Genomic DNA, 23,300 nt, shown 5'->3' with positions numbered 1-23,300 from the left:
TTTCTGCTTCCCATTCAGAGGCATCAAGTGTCAGTTCCGATAAAGATAAAACTTCAAGTAGGTGGTACAGAAGTTCTGGATTGGCAAAAAGTCTTGTTGATTTGTTTAGAGAAGATGAACTGGATGGATTGTCTTTAAAATTTTTAATGCTCTCCATCACCCCCTCCTCCCTCTCTGTCTCCCCCAAAGGATAAATTGTTTTGTGAGGTACTTCAATTAGTTTTCCTGCCAGGAAATAATGCTCCTTATATAGGATTGCTCTTTTTTCTTTCTTTAATTAAACTTTTATTTGGATTCTTTTTATTTTTCATATTTTAATTGAATATTTTAAACATTATAGATTAAAGATACTGGGAGAGAAAAAAAACAGAAGTTTTATCTTGGCTGCTGCCTTTCTAAAAACCGCAAATTTGCTGGTTGCCTAGATACAAAGGAAGACTGCTTGATGAGGTTACACTGCAAGTTGTTGTCTTATGTCAAAGAACATCAGGAGTTCTCCCTTAAAGCTATTCTTTGTTATGAAATAGTCTCCTGTGTTTAATTAATTGCACAACATCTCAATCTTGTTTAATATTTGGGAATTATGTATTGCGTGTAAAACCTAGGTTGAGAGTTCAGGTTTGTATTATACATGTACAGGGTTAAAGCCGGCACTTCAAAAAATTGAGTCCAGTTCAACCAGTACAGCAATAACATGACATACACTGACACCGGTTGTGCAGATTTTTATTTGTGCCCCCTTCGGCAAACTAGCATTGTGCCATGTTACAGAGATGAATATGAAAAACTTTGGTGGCAGTCTTGTAATCCCTTTACACAGGATATTGATTTCTGGCTAAATTTTGATGCGTTGATATTTTTAATGTATCATTTTTTTTATTATTATTTAATTAAAAACATTGCCTTTGTCTTTGATCTGGCTGCAGACGGAGAGTGTGGGTACATGTATCTGAACAGCTTGTCTTGTCCCAAACATGACAGTTATGTCTATGGTGACCTGACCAATCAGTGCATCCTTTGAAATTACAAAATCTTAGTGCTGTACTTCATTGTTCTGAATTTTAAAACGTGGTGAACTCGATAACCCTATCTGGTATTTTTCGGTCACTGTAACAGCTGGTGCTAAACGACTGCGTGGCAGTTCTAAGCTTAGGTACAAGTTGCCTTACATTACAGAAAAGCATGTATTATCTCCCACTCACTTTGATTATTTTATTCAATTTATTTTTCGTGTTATTTCTTATGTTTTTTTTTTATATAACACATTGTCATCTGCTCTTGCAGATGTACAAAATATGAAAATAAAATCTGGAAAAAAATGTTATATCTTTTCTTATGCCAAACAGTCTGGCTTGTCTTGTCATATGTTTCCTGAAGGAAAAGGGGTTTTAGCTGAAGAGGTGTGAATTCAGCACTCGTATCCCTCATGCTTTTTATAGATGTGCATATATTTCTAAATAACAAGTTTTTTTTTCTTTTTTGTTGAATTGAGTATGGTCTTATTTGACAAATTAAATTTTTTTAATGGCAATTTAATTGTTTCCGGTATATAATGTGAGCTGTAGGAGCTGAATTATATGACTTTTAAAAATCAATTGATGCAACACATGAAAATCTCATTAAGGTTAATAAGCAAATAAATAGTAATCAGACTGGTATATTTTTGGTAATTACAGATTCTTTGAATTCAGTGCATTTCCACTAGTGGAAGGGAATTTAATTTTTTTACATCAAATGTCACTTGTTTTGGAAATATCTTAGATTAGATAAGTTAATTCAATGTCTCTTTCCTGCAAAAGAAAAACATGGTTCCCCCCTGTCTTACTCTCACACTCTTAACACATCTCTGTAAACTATTGTATTTCTGATTACAATTTTATTGTCATAATTATGTTCGAAGTCACCTCCTATATGTATGATTTATGTTCCCTGTGTGTATTAGTTTTTCCTTATCTGAGCAAAGTAGCCTGCATATAGTAGAGTATTGGCTCTGTTTAGATTCTTATGGGACAGTTCTAGTAGACAGGAAGCTTTGAGTATACCCCTACAGACTGTGGTGATTATTCCACTCAAACAGGGACTCATCAGGGGCTGGGTTTTTCAATGAAGCAGGCATATAGCACCTCTTCTAATGGCAATTTCTCTACTGTGTAATCAAGTTGTAATCACACCGTCATCAATAATTCAGGAATTGCCAGCCTGTGCAATACAAGCCAGGATGCCTGCTGCCAAAGCAATTAGGATTATTTTTTTTCTTCAGAAGGTGAATATGAGGCAAACTTTGGAAGATTGCCACAATGAAAGTTATATTTTTGAAGATAGGGGTTGTTCAGTTCACAGGGGGTTGGTGTGATCCATTATTTAAAACACTGATAAAAACAAACTTTCTTTTACTTGGTATTATTTTTGACCAAGTATCATTTCTTAAAGGCACTTTCTTATAATTTGCCCAAAAAGCTTCCAACTTGAGTATCTGTTTGGTCTTTTATATTTGAATAAATTATGTACAGTGGCTCTGACCCCTAAGTACTGTGGTGGTTATGCAAAGTTGACATACTATTGCCATCGCTATAGTAACCAGGTTGATGGATTACTGCACTGCTACATCTTGACCAATCAGATACTTACCTGCAAGGCAAAAGATTGGAAGAGTGAGGTTTTATCTGTCTTCAATACCTGTATAAGTATGAATTTTATTTTGAAACTTGCATTGCCTTTTCAGCAAATTCCCTAGCAGATTTTTTAAAAATTCTCAAAAACTCTCAAATTATAATTGTTCAAGGAGTATCTAATCAAGTGTAGTATTTTAGGGGGGCAAACAACTTTTCTCGGTTGAAGCATTTTTCATTTCCAATCACTCCTTGATCTTTCTTATTTCTTTTATTTCCATATAAACTCAGTAGCAAGTTCTTGAGAGCTCAGGGAGTTCTTTATCTGAGAAAACAGTTTTTCTCAATATAATATCGAAAGGCAATGAGCTGGAACATAAGTACCTTTGATACAGTGTGTGTTGGAGAGCAGCTCACTTGAGAGCAATTGAAGTGAAAGGGAAGGCATTGAGGAGAGGCAGGTGGTGGGACTGATCAATACTTGATGAAGCTTTACCATTTCCACTCTCCTCTTGTTCACTGGTAAATGAAGAATCCAAGAGAATAGCAGCTGGGAATGATGGATTAATGGGGCTTCAGTATTGCCTTAATTAGACCCCAGGTAGTAGTGACTGTGACTGCAGCAGTGGGGGGGCACTGTGGCAGGGCTGGCCATTACCTGGGCATACGCTAGCACAGTGCTATAGTAATTGTTTCAAAACAATGTCAAGATTGTATGATATTGAAATAAATACAATGGATGGTTTTGTTGGTGACAACACATCACAAGGGGCGGGTGGCTGGCACTGGGTCCACACACATATAAGGCAGATGGATATTTCACTGTTTTAAAATTTGAAAAAAAAAATTAAAAAAAGAAGGATATTCAGGTTGATTTATTGAAAAAAAAATGAAAGAAATGAAAAAAGTTTTTTTTTCTCTTTTTGCTTTCTGCTGCCAGCTAATGAGTTGCAGGTAGTCCTGTGTGTTCTTCTTATCATTATTTTTGTGCTTGTTACTTGTTACCTGGTGCTTGGCATGGAACCATGCCTTATTCGCTTTATGATGCCAACTGAGGCTTCAGGAAAAATTGCTGCTCCATCACTGGACACCAGCATATGTACGTTACACCTTCTAATAGCGTTAATTAAATAGAATTGAGAGTTATAATGGGAACTATATAAAATGTTATCACTGTTAAGTTTTTCAGAAATTCAGCAAATTACGCTGTGGTTATGCACTTCCATTAACCCTGATTAATTGAAATTGGAAGATGTTATGGAAATTATAATAACCATTAAAAGTTAATGTTTCAAATTATTCAGCCTTTATTTGGTCCATCATATTCTTTTAATTTTCACGCTTAAGGAAAAAAAGGGAAAATGTATGTACTAATTTCACCAATGAGGGATCATCTGTGCAAAGATGTACTTAAATTGGCAAACATGTCCTTCTGCTTCTAGGAATTTGTCTTGGCGCATCGCATCTGCGTTACAACAGACGCATGTGAGGTCAGATGAACTGCTTTTTATGTGTATGAATCATGTTCTACGATTGTAACTTGCTGTCTTTCGCAGCAGATATGTCTAAAACCAACCAACAGCCAGTTTGTAGTGATTAAAAAATATCAAACTTTATTATTTTCTCATCATCCATCATCACAAAATAGTTGGTGAAACACTCCAAATTAAAATCCTTTTAAGTTTTACACATTTGTTCTCTGCCTGGTTGCATTTTTAGAGGTTGAACATAGATAAAGTATGTCGTAAAACATTTATCGACTCCTGAAGGTTTCATCGGTACTGTTTTTGACATTTATGATAGTGTCTGGGTTCACTTTTCATGCGCATTGAATATCAAAAAGATTTGCACTGAAATGGCCTTTTCTTGTATGACAAAAGTACCATTACTTATTTGCCAATATTGTACATTCAAATGTGAAAAATAAATCCAACATCAGTCCATTTAGAATAATTCCACTTTTTACACATTTTCCGATCCAGCATTTAGACTATTTAGAGTTTTAATTTTTTTGAGTATGTGACATATTGGTGCATGCTCATGGAATTTAATGTGCATGGAGGAACCTGGATAAGAGCTCCATATCAATAATGACCAGTTGTGCCCCAATTCACAGGCTGTTGACTTAAACATTGTACCTAGTGACTTTGGGGTCAGCTCACCTTGCCAATAGTTCCAAGGGGACGCAAAGAAAAAAGAAGCGCATCTGTTTATGTGGGCGATTTGTTCACTTTTTACAATTTTCATGTGATAACTATTTTTTTTTTAATTTTGACTTTTTGATTAACAAAATTTAACTTCATTATTATTATTTCATATTTGTTTATTTACTTACCACCATGTTGGGTAGTTAGAATAATTGAAATTGACTGCAAAATCTCGGATGGCACAAAAGTGAAAGATTGTCATATTCCATGACGATTTCTGCATAAAATGGACGAAATCATCCAAATTTGTCATATCCGGATGAGAACAAAAACAAAGGAATTGTCACTGAAGAGCTAAAAGATTAACAGGAGTGTCATTCTCATTAAATTAATGACGCAGTCAGTGAAATGAATCTCTCATGCAGTGAGGCTAAGTGAAGCAGAAATGAGCAATGAACAGTGTGATTTGACTATGTGTGTTATGCCTCATTATACCAGAAAATTTGTGATTAGAAACAAAGCCTTAGCATCTGTGGCCTTGCACAATGCAGATAAAACAACTCTTCATTATAACTGACAGTGGGACTCTTGTCATCCAAAACTTTAAAATGTAGACAGGTTAAAGATATGGTACAAATTATCAGAAAAATGTTTTTAACATTTTATAACATTTAATAAAACTAAAAATTTAGATGAATTGTGATTTAATTTATTTTTAGAAAAGTGTACATAAAAGCTTTGATAATTTTACATTTTTAACATTTTTGAAAAATATTTTAAAAACTAATGCACAAGCATTTGAATGTTCTTAATTCAGACAAAAAATAATTCTCATTTTGCTCATTTAAAATTTGGCATTTTTGAAGTTTGAATAGGATACCTTTGTGAATCAGTTTTCTAAGGAAATTGGTGGAAATTGAAACCGGCTAAGTTCAGGTGTAATGGAGTCCCTCCATGTTCCCTGTCTACCCACTTTTCAAGTGTTGACGTTTTAATGAGGAGTAGTAAAATGCAGGTGTCCAATTTGATAAATGGTACAAATTGGCAGTCTGTAACCAAATTTATGTTCAGATAATGTGTACAAAATGGAATGTCATTACCAGAGAGGGACTTATATACTAATCAGGTAGATGCTGAATTTATTGATTATAAATAAATTTTAGGATAATGAAATCACTTTTTTAATTTCTTTTTAGAGTGGCAAATTCAATTCGTGAAAATTGAATATGAAAAAGACCATCACATTTTATTTAAGTAGAGTTACTGATTAAATTCACCTAACTGGCAAATTTTCACGATGCCTTTTGGAGTTGTGTTCTGGAGTACATATAATAAGAATGTCATCAAATGATATATGACTCTAGCAGTCTTTAGTATACTCAGATTAGAAAATTTGCACTTAGTTGTCTTCCCCTAGGCCCAGTTGTCATAAATATCTTTGGGTTCTGTCTGTAAAATTTGTCATTTGGAAAAGGGGGTCATTTTGGGCAAGTTTTTTTTAACAAAAATATTAAGAGAAATAGATCAAGCAGGAAGAAAATTATAAAATAATGTATTTGGTTAATGTATTTATCCAAACCAGATCATTTAAGAGAACAAGTGGTCTTCTGTTGGATAGTTTGGCAGCTGACAAGGATTTAATGAAATTGAGAACCATATCTAACCGACCACAGAAATGAGGAGTTTCATTAAGTTTAATTATTTGTCTGTTTTGTTGGTACCCTGTACAGGGAGGTAGTATTTCTCGCTGAATCCACCCCTGTTTTTCCCCTCCCTTTGTGCCTTTGTCTGGGCTGGGATTGTTCCGTGGGTACCCATGCAGAGGAGTCTGTCAAGTTTTGTGCTGATGTCATAGTAAAATCAATGTTGTCAACACAGATCAGCTCAGAGAGCACTGCGCTGTATCAATAGCACGGCAGCTTTGAACGCATTGACTTTGAATACAGCATAGAACCCTTCTTCATGATAGACTGACTGTCAACAAAACAGAGAGTAATCAAAGCTGTGCAGAGGCGCTAATATTATCTGACAGGGAAATTGTCCATGACGACTGGAGTTGATTTATGTGGATGTTCTTTTCCAGTAAAGCTTGTGGATTGAGTTGCGCTATTGACACATGTGGGGTTCTTAAGTGCTTGTTCCCGCCCCCTTTGAGTGTCCTTACACCATTTGGGAGTTATGGGGGAGATCTCTTTCTGCTTACAAGCTTCTTTTCTATTAAGGGACATAATCTAGTTTTAGGTTTTGAATAGTTTTACGGCTTATACAAAATGCATGTTTTAAGAGTGTCAAGCTATGTTTGCCTGTGATGAAACTAAAAAAATTTTTTTTACTTCTGTGAAAAGCATGGAAGCACCCTTGTTGCATTCCTTTTAAATTGGAATGAATAGATTACATGACGGCATTAAAGCAAATAAAATTAAGTTCTATGTGAGAATGATATTTCTCTCTTCTTAAATACTAGACCTAGTTGCACATTGTTAAGTATGTCAGGAAAGATTTAAAATCAACTTAAATTGGAAAATTACTTACAACTGTTAACCTAGTCGGTCATAATCATCTGGTAAAGCAATATGGTACATATACAGAACTAGCCATGCATCAGTGCTCATGCAAAACCAGGTTGTTTAGTGCTCTTAACTTCAGGGACACAATTGGAATCCTTGTCCAACTTATCTTGCAGCCTAAAACTGCCTGTCAGATGTTAGTCAGTATAGAAGTACATTTTTTTTCTTTTGAAAAGCCAAATAATAACTCATGAAAATCCCTTTAGAAAATTGTCAGAAAATAATTCTTTGAACAGTTTTTAAGGACTTTGTATGATAAAACACCTGTGATTTTTTTTTCATGTTTTGAGATCAATATTAACACCTTTATTTTCTTTGTAATCCCAAAGTCTTATTCTGTTTTTATTTCAAATTCCAGCTGTGTTACAAAATAAGCACTATGGTTTAGAGCACCACATAGGAAGCCATCATGGGCATCTCTTCACAGATCCTGATATCAACTCAGAGGGGGAATGCAATCTTCAGGTAAGACATTTTTCTGAATACATGGAATAGTTTCTTCAATTTGCAGCGTTGTTCTTCTAATCTTCATCTGCGATTCTAAGATGTGGATGATGATTTTATTTTGTTTTATTTAAAGGTTTGTATTTTCTTTTTTCTTTGATAGATACTAAAAAAAAAACAGATGGATTTTGTTTATTAAAGTCAATCATTAAGTTAGTGACTTACGGGTAACAAATGTATTTATTCTTTTTTATGGCAGACATAAAAGTTAAATTTGATTTAAAAAAACTTTATGAGAAAATGCTAACTTTTTTTAGCAATTCAAATTGATTGATTTACAAACTGTCTGATATTAACTTACACAGACAGGTGAAATAATCACCTGGGGACCTGCTGTTAGCAAGGCAAACGGAAACATTCAGCAAGCTCATCAGCATTGTGTCTGGAGATGTCTGCAAAACTGCTTTTTTTTGTCCTCAATATTTTCTCATGAACCCGCTTTTCCTTTCTGCCTTTCTGGGTGTGTATGCAGCCAGTCAGCTGGAACAAACCAATTATCAGTGAAAGATATGTGCTACAACCTACCCATTCCAGGCACTGACAATATTTTTACCCAAAAATGTCATTATTGATTTTTTTAAAATTGTTATGTAGTTACACTTAATTTGTAATTGAGTACCCTCTCTCAGTCGTTCTCCTTTTCCTTCCATTTTCCTCCTTCAGAAAAAAAATGTAGACATATTTGGGAATTTAAATACACAGTTTATTGGAGAGAAATAATTGACATTTTTGCCTAATTTGTAAGATGTGACTGCTATTTGAAAATCAGACATTGAAAGTCAAGGCTGCAGACAGAATTAGAAAATTCAATTTTGGAGCACTGACGATGACTTTTGGTACATATTCTTAAGATGATTTTTAAAAACTCTAAAGTGACTTGTAAACATGTTTGATTGATAAAATGTGTATACTTCTCTAAGTGTTTGTATATATTCTGATTACTTATCTCTGTTCATGTCATTGCCGTCATTGTCTTCTGTTGCTCAGATATGTGGGTGTAAATGCTGGTTAAATAATGTAAAATAGTCTAGGGTAGAATTGCTAAGGATGTTTTAACGCTTTCACCTCAGACAACAAGGTAAACTGCATATGATTCATCCACCATTTTGATATTTGGTGAGCAATCGTCATTTTCATGCACTGAATAAATCATGTTAGTTATCCCTGGCTACTGGAAATGCAAATTTGTTTCTTTTTTATCATGATAGGCCAATCCAGATATTAAGGGGACAATTGATGAATTTCATTTTAAGCGCTCTAACCATCCATCTTGCCTAGAGGACATTGAATTTATATTTTTTTTATTTCTTTGATCTCTGTATATGTATGCCATATTTGATGTCTAGTTTTTTAAAATTTTATTTCAGGCTCTAAATGGGTTTCTTATGGTGATATCATGTGATACAGAGGTTTTCTATGCCTCCAGAACAGTGGAACAGTACCTGGGATTCCATCAGGTAAGAAAAAGTATATCTTGAATAAATTTTGACTAAATATAATTTTCCAAACAAAATAAAAGAACAACAGATTAAAAAAAAATGATCCAATTTATTTAAAGATTTTAAAAGTGGATGGCATTGTGAAATATGATTTCGTTGATACCTTGTTTGTGTTCTTGGTACATTTAGCTGATCTGTTGGTGGAAGTGAGCATGTTAGCAACAAGTGTGGCATGAAACATTAAATCAAGACATCTTGGCATGTGTACATGCAATATACTCCTCCTCCGAGCAGGTATCCATCGCTTGTGATCCCCTTAATTTTCCAGATCAGTACATCATTTTTGTAATTGCTCCTAAATGTAATGGCTTTTTGGGTGCTGACCACTGGTGTTTGTGACACGATTGAGACTGTTATTCAGAGTCTAGCGGTAGCTGATTCGCATATGAAATATACGCTATTTTGGCAAACAGAGGTTTACCACACAACATCAGAGTTGCAGTCATGCACATAATGATGAATAATTGAATTTATAGGTTGAAATTTGTTACTACCGTGATTGTAGGCGTGTTGTACAACATTTCATTATTCTTCATGCAAGGCAACATTTTCAAGCAAGAAAACAATTCGGTCAGTGACAAAAACAAAAACCGATCTACTTTTAGTGCATCACAGAGCTATGTGCGAATAAACTGGTTGCCATGGTTACTGTAGATATTGTTTCAATTGAATGGCAGATCAATAGAGAATGTAGGTAAATCTGAAGCATTTAATTAGATGCTCAGCAGGATTACAAGAAGTTCTGAAAAAAATGATGGGAGTTTTGCATGCATCTTGCACACTATCTCTTTTGTTGCTGACCTTGTGCTTTCTGTCTTATCAATTAAAGTGCGTATTAACAGGAATTAAGGAAAAAATGAAACCTTAAAGACCTGAGTCAGAAGTCTTGAAATGTGTAGAAAAAAAAAGAACTTGAATGTTCATGAGGATATTTCACCTGTCATCATTAGCACCATTATTTCCAAATATGCTTGTTGAAAGTTATTTCAGTTGATTGGTAATATCCGAAAAGAATCTTTAGAGCATGAAGGTGAAAACAATACATCAAACTTACCTTACAGCATTCATGAAAGGTCCTGGAAAATATTTCCTTCTGTTACAGCCATTATTTGACAGCATGCAATCAATTAAGAAAAAAAAAAGAAGAATGGTGCTGATATTTGTTTTAAAAAACTGTTTTTGAATATTATTTTATAAAATTAACAAAAGTGATATGATTTTTTAATATCATAATTATATGTAATATTTTGAAGATGCAGTTGTGTTATTTTTTTTTTCTTTTGCCCTTGTTTGTCTGTGCATGTTGCACTTGCCGAGTAGTGAGCGTAGTGTGTAATTGTCCGCCACCCCTTCATTTAGAAGTGTGTCAGATAAGTAGGAACACTAGAAAGCATATATTTTCAACATTAAGATAAAAGAGAATTTTGTAAAAGTATCCATTAAGACGACTGATATGCATAAAACTTCCCTGCCTGGTACTTGAGCCAGATAGTGGCACTGATAAAGAGGAATTAAGGGGTGGCGGGTGCACCAAGGGTCATTCCTCAAAGCACCTGTTTGAATTAGCATGGAGAAATAGCACTTGGAGAGGAAATGGAACATATAATGGGAATTTTGTGACTTGTATACAAATTCTTTTTTGTAGTTTTTTTATGTTAAAAATGGATTTTGATATGCTCTCATGTAGGCGTGTACTTGTAAACCTGTGATTATTGAGAAATTTAAATTGATATGTATTCCTCCTCAGCTTTGTGCGGATTGGAGCTCTCTGTACCATTTTGTGTACATTTTAAAAGAGAAAATTTTGATATAAGCAAATATGAAAAAATTCTCCAAATGCAAGTGACTTTATATGAGACATTTCTTGTGTTTTAGCAGTGATAATCAAGTTATCGTATTATCTCTTTATGAAACTGAACCTTTGGGAGTTAACTTCATATTTTTTAAAATCAGCATTTTCAGTTTCTGTTTTTGGTTTAGTTTTTTTTTTTTTTTTTTTCTTGAGAAGCAAGTTGAAGCAAAGAATGTGATTATGGCGCAAAGAAACAACACCAATAAACAGCTTTTGTAAACGTGTTGACAATAAGTAGATGGACACTTTAGAAAATATTTCAGAATCCTTTCAAGACATGAAATTAAAGTTGAGCTAAATTGAATAACATGTTGGCAATATAGCTAGGGCTTTGTTGACACTAGAACCAGATGGAGATGGATTACTGGGATTGAAATAGAGGCAAAAGGCGAGGTCCATTTTAATTAAGTGAAAGACAGCAATGAAAAGTGTGATTAAACAGTGATAAGTGGTTGTAATTGAATTCTAATCACCCCTTGGGGAGGCCAGGTTACCAGTTTTCACCAGCGCTAAAATAGACTGCAGTTTTTACCCGTCATTGCGAAGGCATCAAGTCCGCCAAAGATGACCAGACTGAAGATCAATGTCAAAATATGAGAAATCATGGCAGTGTGCACAATCTGCTAATTTCCACACTGGAATTGTTCCACTGACATCATCAATCTAAACCAATTCCCCTGTGGGATGGTTAGAAACAAGTTTTCTCCCTGTCATGTTTCTAATTATTTCTCATGCAAACTCATTACTTTTTATACCAAACAAAAATGACAAAAAAAGTAATTTTGCAGCTTCTTTCATTGATTTTATTTTAAATGTTTTTCATTTTGATGATAATGTTGGAAACAATTATTATTTTTACTTGCTTCATGAGAAATCAACATTTTTGGCATTGACAGTGAATAGTTCTGAATGTTCATATGTGGAAAAAATATTGTAATTGAAATGTCACCAAAATAAATGTCTAGATTGTAATACTATAATTGAAATATCACCAAAATTAATGTGGCAACAAAAAAAAAACATGATACCTTGTAAGTTGATTTTGTCATAGAATTGTGAAGGGATAGGATTTCTGAAGTCAGTAATTCTGTTGTTCTTATCTGATGAAGGTCAACATTCAATATTTAGTATGAAAAGGTTATTAAAATTTCCAGAAGTAAGTTGAATTGCAAGATTTGTTGACCGGTTTGTAATTGAAGTGAAACTTTTTCACAATGAAAGTGCTATTTTTTAGAATGTTGATTGAGGTGAAAAAATTTAGCTAGAGTTGAATTGAAATATAGCAAGGAAGATAAAGTAGGGGCATTTTTGAAAATTCAATTTAGATAAGTATAGTGAAAAACGTGAGGTTAAGATGCTCTGTCTGATACAGTGGTGCCAAAAAATGAGAGTGTTTTACCTCACTCGGTGGCATTTTGGACAGTTATTATCACACACATTAAAAAAGAAAACTTAAAAACTCCCCATTTATTAAAGAAAGTGGTGCTAGGTATGTGTTGTCTCCAATGAGCCATCACCAGTAAGGCTGCTCCTCCATTAATAGGGATGTGTGGATGCATTTAGATGACTTCATTTCTGTGAAAATTGGCAGATTGAAACACAGGCAGTAATGTTGTCTTAATTTCTTTTTTAATTGAGCTAATAAGGTGCTGTTGACAGATCCTTTGTGCAGAGATCATAATGCCTTTTATAAATAATGAAGTGATTAAAGGAATTTGTCACCCAGACCATATTTTTGTGACAGGTTACAAGCATTCTGGCTGAAGATAGTCTATTTCTTTGTCAGCTAATATTCTCTTGGGTGAGAAAGGAGGACATTATATCATAGTGTTTAGAATATACTTTTCATCAACAAATGTCAGCATATTTTTCACGTACAGTAAAAGGTGATTTAGGAATCCATGAAAGGAGCAGATTGGATTAGGTATTAATTAGATTTCTTATGGCAATTGAATGTCCTATCTTATATCACTTAAAGGAAAAAAAGAGGGACAGAGAAAAAATTTACAACTTTTAATATTCACTTCTAATTCAGTCAGATATTTAAAGAAAAAAATGTTAGTGAACACAAGTTTTCAGAACACATGGACATAAAAAAAGGAAAAAGGGGGAAAACATAGCTGCAATCTCTAATCATGCCCGCCTTGTAAGGTTGCTACTGGAGGCAACTAATCAAGGTAATGAAAAGAGTTTAATTTCAGAAATAGGTCCCCAGTGGGGAAAACCTCCGGTCTCTGTGGATCACTTCCAGAGAAGGCACATGATGACCTAGAGTTGTTCTAAGAATTGAAAAATATCCCTTCATAAAAGAACCTCAATAGTCGCTTCATGCTTTCCTGAAAACTTAGAATATATATGGCTTGTAATTTGTTTCTTTAAAGTATTACACTTCTATTATGCTTAACATCACAATGCTGTTTTTATGTATATTCATATATTTTGTGTCTGTTTTGTATTCCAAACAGAGGTGGCATTGAGGGCATTTTGTCTTGCTTTCTTATTTCTAAAGTACTGTAAATAGATGCTGAGGAAATGGGACTTACCATTAATACATGTACCTTGTGGCGATGGTAATATTATAATTCCATCTTGTCTCTTATTTGTGATATGCATTCCTTTTGCTAGATTTAGTACTTTGGTTATTTGCCTGACTTAATGTGTTCCTTGCCTTTATTCTTTATCTGAATTCTTTTTTTTTTTTTTTTCCAGTCGGACATCATTCACCAGAGTGTGTTAGAACTGATTCACTCAGAAGATCGAGAAGAATTCAAGAGGCAGCTTTCATGGACGTCCATGTTACCACCAGAGAAGTCTAGTATGACATTGCAGGAACTTATGTTGGCAGGTAAAGCAAAAAAAGGCAATCAACCAAATAACTTGCCAATCAGGCTAGGGGGCATGTTGATCCTTGTTCATAATAATAGTAATAATAGTACGTAGTAGAAAGAGATTTAACTTGGTTTCAGGTGCCTTCAAAGCATTCTTGTCCAACATACCTTCCAGGACCTTCTTGGCAGTCTCTGAGTATTTTAAAATGGTATCAGTTGTCAGAACTTAAATGATCCATAGGAAATTCTTTGGATTACAAATTTTGAGGTGTGGTGTTTTTTATCCTGAGTGTTCTTTGAAATGATGAAAAGGAAGGAGGGATAAACTGACCTGTAGATAGAAGTAAGGACAGAAGAAAAAGAAAGAGAGAAACCTTATTCATCTAAACTTTTTGTGTTGGTAGAGATGTGCTAACTGCAACTGATCTAACATTGAAAAGAAAAACAATACATTCATATAGCAGAGACACAAGATACTTCCATTCTCTTGATTGTCTATTTGATACTGTCAGATTAGGTAGATCTAATTATAAAGCAGCTTGTATGGATTTTGTATACAATTATGCTAAGTAAAAACACCTTGTTAACATGGCCGTACATGAGATACACTCTTGCTTAGTGATAATGGCCTTTCTAACTGACAGGTAGATGCAATAAGGGAAACTGTGAGATTGTCACTTTATTGGCAACATTTCAGCTGGGTAATACACATAGATCTCAAATTATTGGTTGAACCAAAAAAAGGAAAGCAGAATATGGTGATTTGGAATCCATCACAATTAGAAATTAGGAGGGTACTTTAGCAGAATACCCAAGTGTGCCGTGGCATTGAGGATTAATTGACTTAATTTTTTTCTCATTTTGGAATTTCTTTTAAATGTTTTTTCAATTGAGTGTCTGTCTGTTAAACTGTAAAAATGTGGTTTCATAAATCAGCTTAATGGTTGCAAAGTGAGAAAGGTGAGAACTCAGGTATTTATAGGAAAAACCACTTGAAAAATAAGTGTACAGCAACCTCAGGCATGAGAAAGAAACCTCCATGATGTGTTTTTGTAAATGGAAAAATACACTTCAAAATATACAAAGAGTGTGGTGGTTTTGTATAAAATTATAAAATAAAAAAAAGAGTTACATATCTCTTTGTGTCTATTCTTTTACACAGAATGGGTTTCAACCTTTTCTTTCTGTTTCATACTTTTTAGAAATGAATCTAATAAAAACTGTAGTTGTTGTTTAAATTTGTCACACAAATATTTCTAAGTCACTGGGACAGTCTGTGATTGTGCGGACTTTCTAGCAAGTCTGACAATTATTTTGGCGTCAGACTATTTATCAGCAAGTCCCAGCTAACCTGTCTACTGAGACAATGTGGATATTGATTCTGTACAGAAAATTACACTGTTTCTCAAACCCTGTTATTGTTCTCCTCTGAACAATTATACTTCTCTACAAAGACTATTATCTTTAACTAATGAGTGAGATTAATGAGGTGCCTATTTACCCCTCTGTGGGTCAACTTAACCAACCTCTTGATCATAGACTGAATTATGCATTGTTACTGTTCTGCCATGTCATTCGAAAGATTGGCAAATCTATGCCATGATAATCAATTAAATGAAATGATATCTTATTTTTTCTCTTTATGACTTGTGGGAAATAAAAAACTGTCAATAGCATAGTTTTCAACATTTAATAAATTGAAAAAATCTTAAAATATGCAAACTTTTTAATTAATTTTGTTTTATTTTCATAGTTTAATTAAACTATGTATTTATATTTTTTCCAGAAAATGTTCATCTCCTGCACCGCTCTTTCACTGTACGGTTCCGTTGTTTGTTGGACAATACATCTGGTTTTATTGTAAGTAGATTTGTGTGTTCACAAATGGTATATTTTTGCACATATTGCTTTCAAAGATCATTACATTAACAAGATTTTCTACAGATATTAAATTGGTTAAGCATCTGTAATGGATTTCACTTGCTGCTTTCAATGTATCCGCAAGTTGTTTTTTGATACACTTTGTTAGCAATCCAATGTACTGACTTCTCTCTTTCTTTTTTCACTTTTGTTTGTTATTGAAAAACACCTGCCAGCTGATGCCAATTTGATATTTTTTCCTCCCTTTTATTCACAGACCCTGGAGATCACAGGCTGGCTGAAATACCTTCATGGACAGAATGTGAAGTCAGAGGAACCTCTGTTGGCTTTATTTGCCACTTGCTGTCCATTTGGTCCACTCCCAGTGCTGGACATGCAGCAAAGGGACTACACGTTTAAGAGCAAACACAAAATGGACTTGTCTCCGGTTTCCATTGACCACAGGTGGCTCATTGAATTACTTATCTTTATCGAATTATCACTTGTGATAATATGTTAATATATCACATTATCACTACAAGATACATGTACTAGTATATATTCTAATTCTCTATTCTTATCAGCAAGGTGTCACATGTGTACAAACTTATCAGTTGATGGTCGTGATACTATTTTCACAATTATGCAAACTTAGACAAGAAATGGTCTTAATGAGGCCACAAGATGACCAGATGACCACATGAGATTTGCAATTATAGATGGTGTCCCTATGTATCTGGTCACCTAGTGAAAGAAACTGTCCATTTTCCAGTCAAAGATTATTTCTATATTAATACAACTCAATTTCAACATTTAAATTGAAGAAGAGTATAGTTTTGGTCTTTGTTATTCTATCAATATTTTTTTTATGTATTAGGGGAAAAGTACTGTTTGGATACACAGACCCAGAGTTAGCAACGCGAGGCGGCTATGATCTCATACATCCAGATGATCTGAACTATTACTCTGCGGCACATCAGGAATGTGAGTACATATATTTATACATATGTATGTATAAGAACATGTGCACAGTTTTTGCCATTTCATGTAACACACTATTGCAACTAACACACTGAGTTACAAGATACATTGCTCTGGGAATAAGGTGTGTGAGCAGATGGTGAAACTAAATGTCCTTGAACAGGGTTTTTAAGCAGAACTACAGTATCACCTGACATTCTTTGTTTTCCTGAAAGGGAGTACTTGAAGCATTATACTTTTGTGTAGCATAACATGTATTCGATGAATAGAACGGCAGCAGCAGACTAATTAACGATATTCACAGTGGGAATGTGTGTGTGAAGCACCACATGTTTATCAACTGATTTCTTTCATCGCAGTTTCTGAAATATATAACGTTCTAGACAGCATGAACACCTTGACGGAGAGACAGAATGAAACCTGATAGAAATCATCTGTGTAGGCATCATTAGATAATTGTTTAAACACTATAAACAATAGATGTAAAGGTATATGGGTGTTTTGATTCTTTTAATAAAGCTCAAAAAACCAGTTAGTCAGGTTGATGTGCGTTTGAAAGTATATTGGTCTGAAATAACTGTAACATTATGCCAGTATTTATTTATTTATTTTATTTTTTTAGTAATGAAAACTGGTAACTCAGGTTTGATAGCCTACAGACTGATGACAAAAGACTGTAGGTGGCTGTGGTTGCAGAGTAGCTGTAAGATTATTTACAAGAACAGCAAGCCAGATTTTGTTCTTGTCACACACAGACACCTCACGTAAGTTTTTTAAAAAATTTATTTATCAATTACATTAATCCTTCCAACTCATGCTATTTTGGAAATTAAATTTCATCATACAAAAGTATATGCTGAATTTGCACATTCTTTAGAGAATTTGTACTTTTCAGTGTTCTATAAAGCTACAGCATTTATTCAGTTCTATGCAAGCAATTTTGCACAGGTATTTCATATCTCCAAGAAAGTTTTAACTTATCAACATTCAATTTACAGGGATGATGAGGGTAAGGATTTAGTTAGAAAACGTGGTACAGAGTTCAAGCTCCCATATCCCATAATAGACTGTGGTGACACTCTCAGTGAACTGGGCTCTCCAATAGAAGAATCTCCCTACAGTCCCAAGTTTAAGTCACAGAAGAAGCAGAAACCCAACAAGCCTCAGCTCAAGGACTACCTGCAGACAGGAAGGAAAAGAAAGCAACCATACAGGGAAGGAGTGAATGGACTGAATGGATACTCCCCATACAGTCCCATCAGTGGTTTCACAGCGGCCCAAAATGGTGACCTCAAGACGGCGGCACCCACAGAGTTGATGTACCCATATGCAAGCAATAACTTTGGTCTGGAGGCAGATTTGTATCGCTCTCATAGTTATCACACCGCGTTTGCCACAGCGGGCTTGTATCCTAGTGCAGCAGATAGTTACAGAATAGCAGAGGCAGACAAACACACATATCCCAATGGTTACTACTTGGAGCCAAGGCAGTACCAGCATACTCTACATTACAATAGCAATACCTATCCGGACTTGATGGCTACCACAAGTAAATATGGTTACGATGTAGCCAAATATGGCTATGATGTGAGTGCCTACGGGCACGATAAATATGGGTCTGATTATCGAAAATATGATTTCTCAAACGAGCGACTGAGCCATCAAATGAATGGTAGCTTCATGGACTCCATGTGTTTGAAATCCAGAATCTCATCCAGTTCCTCTCTTTTGAACACTGATGGTTTGGTCTCTACGAACATTTCTAGCAATCCATGTTCAGCATTTCGGTCAGATATAGCTACAGATCGCTATGACCAGCATGTTTCTGAACTATTACCAAGGGAGAATGGTAAAAAGAATTCCTCTACAGTGGAGGGCTCCACTAGCCCCAAGAATGTACTCCCAAACGGCCATGGCTCAGTGATCATCAACCCCAAACCCAAATCTGTAAGTCGTCAAAACAGCATTGAAGCCCTGGCGTCCACATCCACCTCGGTGATTCAGGCCACCAGCTCGTCCATGCCTCTGTCTCAGTCTTCTGTGTGGTCACCATGTAACCGCTTGACCAGCCCAGAGGATAAGGAACACCCCGACCTCTCCCGGTCATCCTCCCATGACCAGTCCAATGGGTCAAGTCCTATGGCCAGCAGGGACGACCTCAGTCCAGTTGCCCTAAATTCTACCAATCACAACAATTCTTCTAGTCCTGTATCTGCTACCATGGCAACCTCAGTGATCCAGCCAACAGACAGAAGGACCATGGCTCTGTAAGTTCTATTGTTAGTGCTTTTGCGTGGATTAAATTTTTAATTTGCAATTTGAGGATGTTGTTGTTGTTGTTGATTTTTATTTTTAGTCTTTCTCTTGTCACATTTTGAAGTAAATCTGTTTTTTCATTTTAGGCCAGTATCCCAACATAAGCAGCCTTCCTCTATCTCTGGTGGTATAGCTGTCCCGGTGGTGAAGTCCACTCCATGGATACATCACATGGGGCTCCCCCTTGAGCACAGGCCATGGACAGGTAGCGACACCTATGGTTGTCCTACCACACTAAGAGGGGGTGACACTTACCAATCTTCCTTCCACGACGCAAGGGTCAGTAGTTACAGGTGATGGGAATTTTTGTATTTTTACTTATAATGTATCTGCATTTGCATGTCATGATAACAGAAAATTATTTCATTTAGTTTAACATAACTTAATTACTAATTGTGGGTTAGAGTTAGGGTTTAACATTGTCATCCAAAGTTGTACTGATGAAATAAAAGGGATGGTTCAGGAAACAACGTGGTCAGGAGGCAAATGTTTACTTTAACTATTGCGTTGAATTTTTGAAGATACTCATCTTGTTCAGCTATTTTTGATTATACTAATTAGACTGAGGGTATAAGAATTCCCTCTTGAACAGTTAGAAGGGCCTCCTGTTGAGAGTAGTTAAGGGAATATGTACATGTACACAATTCTAACCAACTGAATTTGCCATTCCCTTTTCTTGTTCTTTTCTATAATTGTTATTATTGATTGTGCCATACCTGAGTCACAGTGCTGAGTAATCAATTTTAAGGCATGGTCAGATAACATGGATTTTGTTATTTATAGTGGAAATAAACTTATCTGTCACACAATGGTTGCCATTTGACATTTATGATGAGGTTTCTTTACCTTTTTTCCCACAAAATCTTCATGTCTTCTTTGGGCCTAGATCAAATTTTGGTTCAGAGAAGACCTTTTCCCAATGAAAAGTGTTGATCTTTCGAACCTTTCCAACACCCCCTCTGCCTACGTTGCTATTTTAAAAACATGAATGCATCTGAAAAATGCACTAAATAAGATTACATACAAGTCAGTGCTTAGAATGCTAACACACTTTTTTCTGTTTACTTCCAGTTGTCTTTGAAGATAGATGATAGAAGTGGAGGACCCAATCCCATAAGCCCTCTTCTCTCTTTCTCTGAAGTAACTCACACCCTGCTGAGCAGTGACCAGTGACCAAGAAATAGCACTGTTGACCATGAATCATTGAATGAACTATTGAGGGAAGGACTACTTAATGAATTGACCATCAGGGTGGCCATTCTTGACTACTGAATAATCAGGGGACTGCTTTCTTAGATGACAAGTAATCAAGAAGTAATGACTGAAAAATGCATTTAGTGGCAATTTTAAGAAAATGACAAATTTTATGGCAATGAAATTTGTTTGAGGAAGAACAGTCTGAGAAATAATGTTCACAAGATTGACACCATTAGAAGTAAATATCTTAAAGGATAGTTAAATGTAGAGTCATTTGAAACAATTCAAGTTGATAATAAAGTTCACATCATGGTGCTAACAGCTGTTTTTTTTTTTTTTTTTTTTTTTTTTTTTTTTTTTTTTTTTTAAATACAGCTTGCCAAAATATATGTACATTTGTTTATCTAAAGATGGTTAAAGGATGACTTAAATAGACATAGCATTTAATATCATGTACGTGTATGTACTGTAGTTGTAGATATCCTTTTAAAGAAAAAAATATTTCTTGAATACCCAACTCAATATGTTCCCAAGATCCACCATAATTTGTAACCACAAATTACATTTGAAGAAGGTTGTGGACATATTTTTTTAAGTGGAAGTACACTCAGAACAATCTATGCGAGTTAAATGCTACAATCAGGTAAAATAGATAAGAACAGTTTAAAAGAAAAGTTTATGTAATGTATTTTGAGTACATTGTTCATTCTTAATCTTTTTAATACAAAAAATACCATGAATTTTATTGTATGTGTGCACATATTGGCATCTTTTTTTTTTCAGTATAGACATTGATATTTCAGCTATTAGTACTCACAGATGAAAATTATAAAATTATCTGGTTTATTTGAGAAAAAACCGACATAGCTCCATATAAACCAGTTTTCTTTAGTTCTTAGAACTGCTTTTTTATGACATGCCCTATTCATCAGAAAATTCCGCTCACCATCATGCAGGTGTGTAAGTAATTTGTGTGATGTGTGCAACATCTCATAATGAATTTTAGAGGTCTTCGTGGCTGAAACAAAGCCAATTAAAACATAAGGTCCCAATACCTCTGAAAGCCTACTAAAAAAAATGAAGCAATTTTATGAACCACCAACCAGCCTCTTTTTAAAAGGAGTTACCATTGAATTTTGCTGCATCAATAGTGATTCCAATCCTGGTATTTCATTGTATTCAACTGCCAAACCCATTATACTCATTCTTAAAGAGGGATTAATTTTTTGAAATAAAAATGTGAAAACATAGACAAGTTCATTTTAGAATGACTTGCAGGAATATTTTGTGTTCGATTCGGGTAATTTTTATTGTTTGTAACATTAGTTCCAATATTGTCACCTCCATATGTGTAGGCGTCACATGTACTTGCACATGTATTTTTATGGTCATTTTGTTGAATGAAGTTTTAAGTCTTTATTTATTTACAGTGACTTGGAAACTTCAAAATTGAGCAGTTATGTTGTTAAATATTTTAACAAAATAAGAAAAAAAATATATCATATGCCAAACAAATGTAAGTTTACATTAGTTTTTCATGTTATTGACATCTAAGTCTACATGCAAATATAATTCAAATATTGTAAAAAAAAATGTGGGGTTATTGGTTCTGTAAAATGAATACAGGTTTTTAAATGTAGTATAGATTTATGTGTGTACACTCTTTTCATGGAACGTACTGTTTTGCTGATGTGGTTCCAGTCTGCTTTGACAAAGGGGTAAGCTTAATTTGACAAGAAAGGTGGGTGAAACACCTACAATTATGAGAGAGTGTATATATATATATATAATCATCACCTGGAGGCTGGTTTAAAAGACTTTCCACATCAAGCTGTATACTTTTGTGATTTGGTCTGTATTGGTGCAGTTTAAGAGATTGACAACTTAAGAGGCTGGCTGTTACAGTAGACATGGCCAATTAATAGCCCCCCCCCCCCTCCCCCAAACAGTAGGAAGCGAAATTATTAGAATGAGCAAAAACCCTGTTAGTACAATTGCATAAACCTCTTAATATAGTGTATTGGTCCAGACTGTAATGCCAAAATATACCGCTTGATTTGAAAAGAGCCTTGTTTTCAGCTATTTGATTGGCTGATCTAGCAGGACATATTTATGCATATCTCCCAAGGAAATATTGGTAATTATTGCAAACAAATTCTGCTCAAAATAGTTGTTGCCAAGAAACGCATCCCTTTAGTCTTGACACAATCTATTTAATACTCCAATCTATTATAGTGATATTATCATTGATTACAGCATCTTGTAACATCGATAAAGTTTCAGAACAAACAGCATCTTTGTTGAAATGCTTCAGCCATTCTCCTTCCTCATGAAAATGATCCTCATACCACACTTTCCAGTAGTTTATATTTGTATACAAAGCTCACTTGGATGTGGGTTAATAATGTACTCATATTGCAATGTAACAGTATCTTTTTAATGCTCTAAGCACTTATTTATGTTTATAAAAATTAATGCATAATATTAACAGGTATATACAGTAGTTGGAAGAAGCTGTACATGTATGACAGAAGTGATAAAGTGGTAAAATTGCAAGATTGCTCAACAGTGTACATATATTATATGCTGTATATATACTTATGTGATGTCTAAATGGAAGAAAATTATAATAAATGTTGTGTTCAGTGTTGAGGCAAAAATTGTTTATCGTTGCTGGTTTGCATTTCTGTAAGATGTAATGCAGTCAGCTTGCAGAGAAATTAAAATTGTTGGTGTCTTATACTGGATCAAATGTTTACAGACAGCCAATACACATGGTATGTTCATTCTTTATTTGGAGCACAATAATAGAATTTAGTTCTACCATTTCTATCAGCAAAATTGAAAATGTTCCCTCTTTTGAATAATATTACTGTTTGTTTTTCAAAAAGAATAATATACTGAAAATGTCTTCTATCTCTTCATTTTACTAATTTGAAA

At 34.6% G+C, this 23,300-nt stretch overlaps 1 protein-coding gene across 3 annotated transcripts in view; it reads left to right on the top strand.

The window, feature by feature from the left end:
* LOC106153899 (uncharacterized) overlaps positions 1-23,010 on the top strand; it is a 41,573-nt gene extending 18,563 nt beyond the window's left edge. For 2 of the 3 annotated variants that reach the window (XM_013528034.2, XM_086998365.1), the window contains exons 3-12: positions 7,682-7,788; positions 9,195-9,284; positions 13,888-14,023; positions 15,793-15,866; positions 16,144-16,331; positions 16,744-16,850; positions 17,470-17,611; positions 17,846-19,114; positions 19,250-19,442; positions 20,235-23,010. In XM_013528034.2, coding sequence (XP_013383488.1) covers positions 7,682-7,788; positions 9,195-9,284; positions 13,888-14,023; positions 15,793-15,866; positions 16,144-16,331; positions 16,744-16,850; positions 17,470-17,611; positions 17,846-19,114; positions 19,250-19,442; positions 20,235-20,336 — 2,408 coding nt within the window. In that variant the 3' untranslated portion in view covers positions 20,337-23,010. Of the gene's footprint in view, positions 1-7,681; positions 7,789-9,194; positions 9,285-13,887; positions 14,024-15,792; positions 15,867-16,143; positions 16,332-16,743; positions 16,851-17,469; positions 17,612-17,845; positions 19,115-19,249; positions 19,457-20,234 lie in introns of all 3 variants that reach the window. The other variant, XM_013528036.2, reaches the window with a different exon arrangement.
* Positions 23,011-23,300: the final 290 nt, after the last annotated feature.

The sequence above is a fragment of the Lingula anatina genome, chromosome 1, assembly GCF_051362555.1.
Source record: "Lingula anatina isolate TDL-2025a chromosome 1, LinAna3.0, whole genome shotgun sequence".
NCBI lineage: Eukaryota > Metazoa > Brachiopoda > Lingulata > Lingulida > Lingulidae > Lingula > Lingula anatina.
The sequence above is the reverse complement of the archived record's forward strand: the minus strand, read 5'-3'. Positions and strand labels throughout refer to the sequence as shown.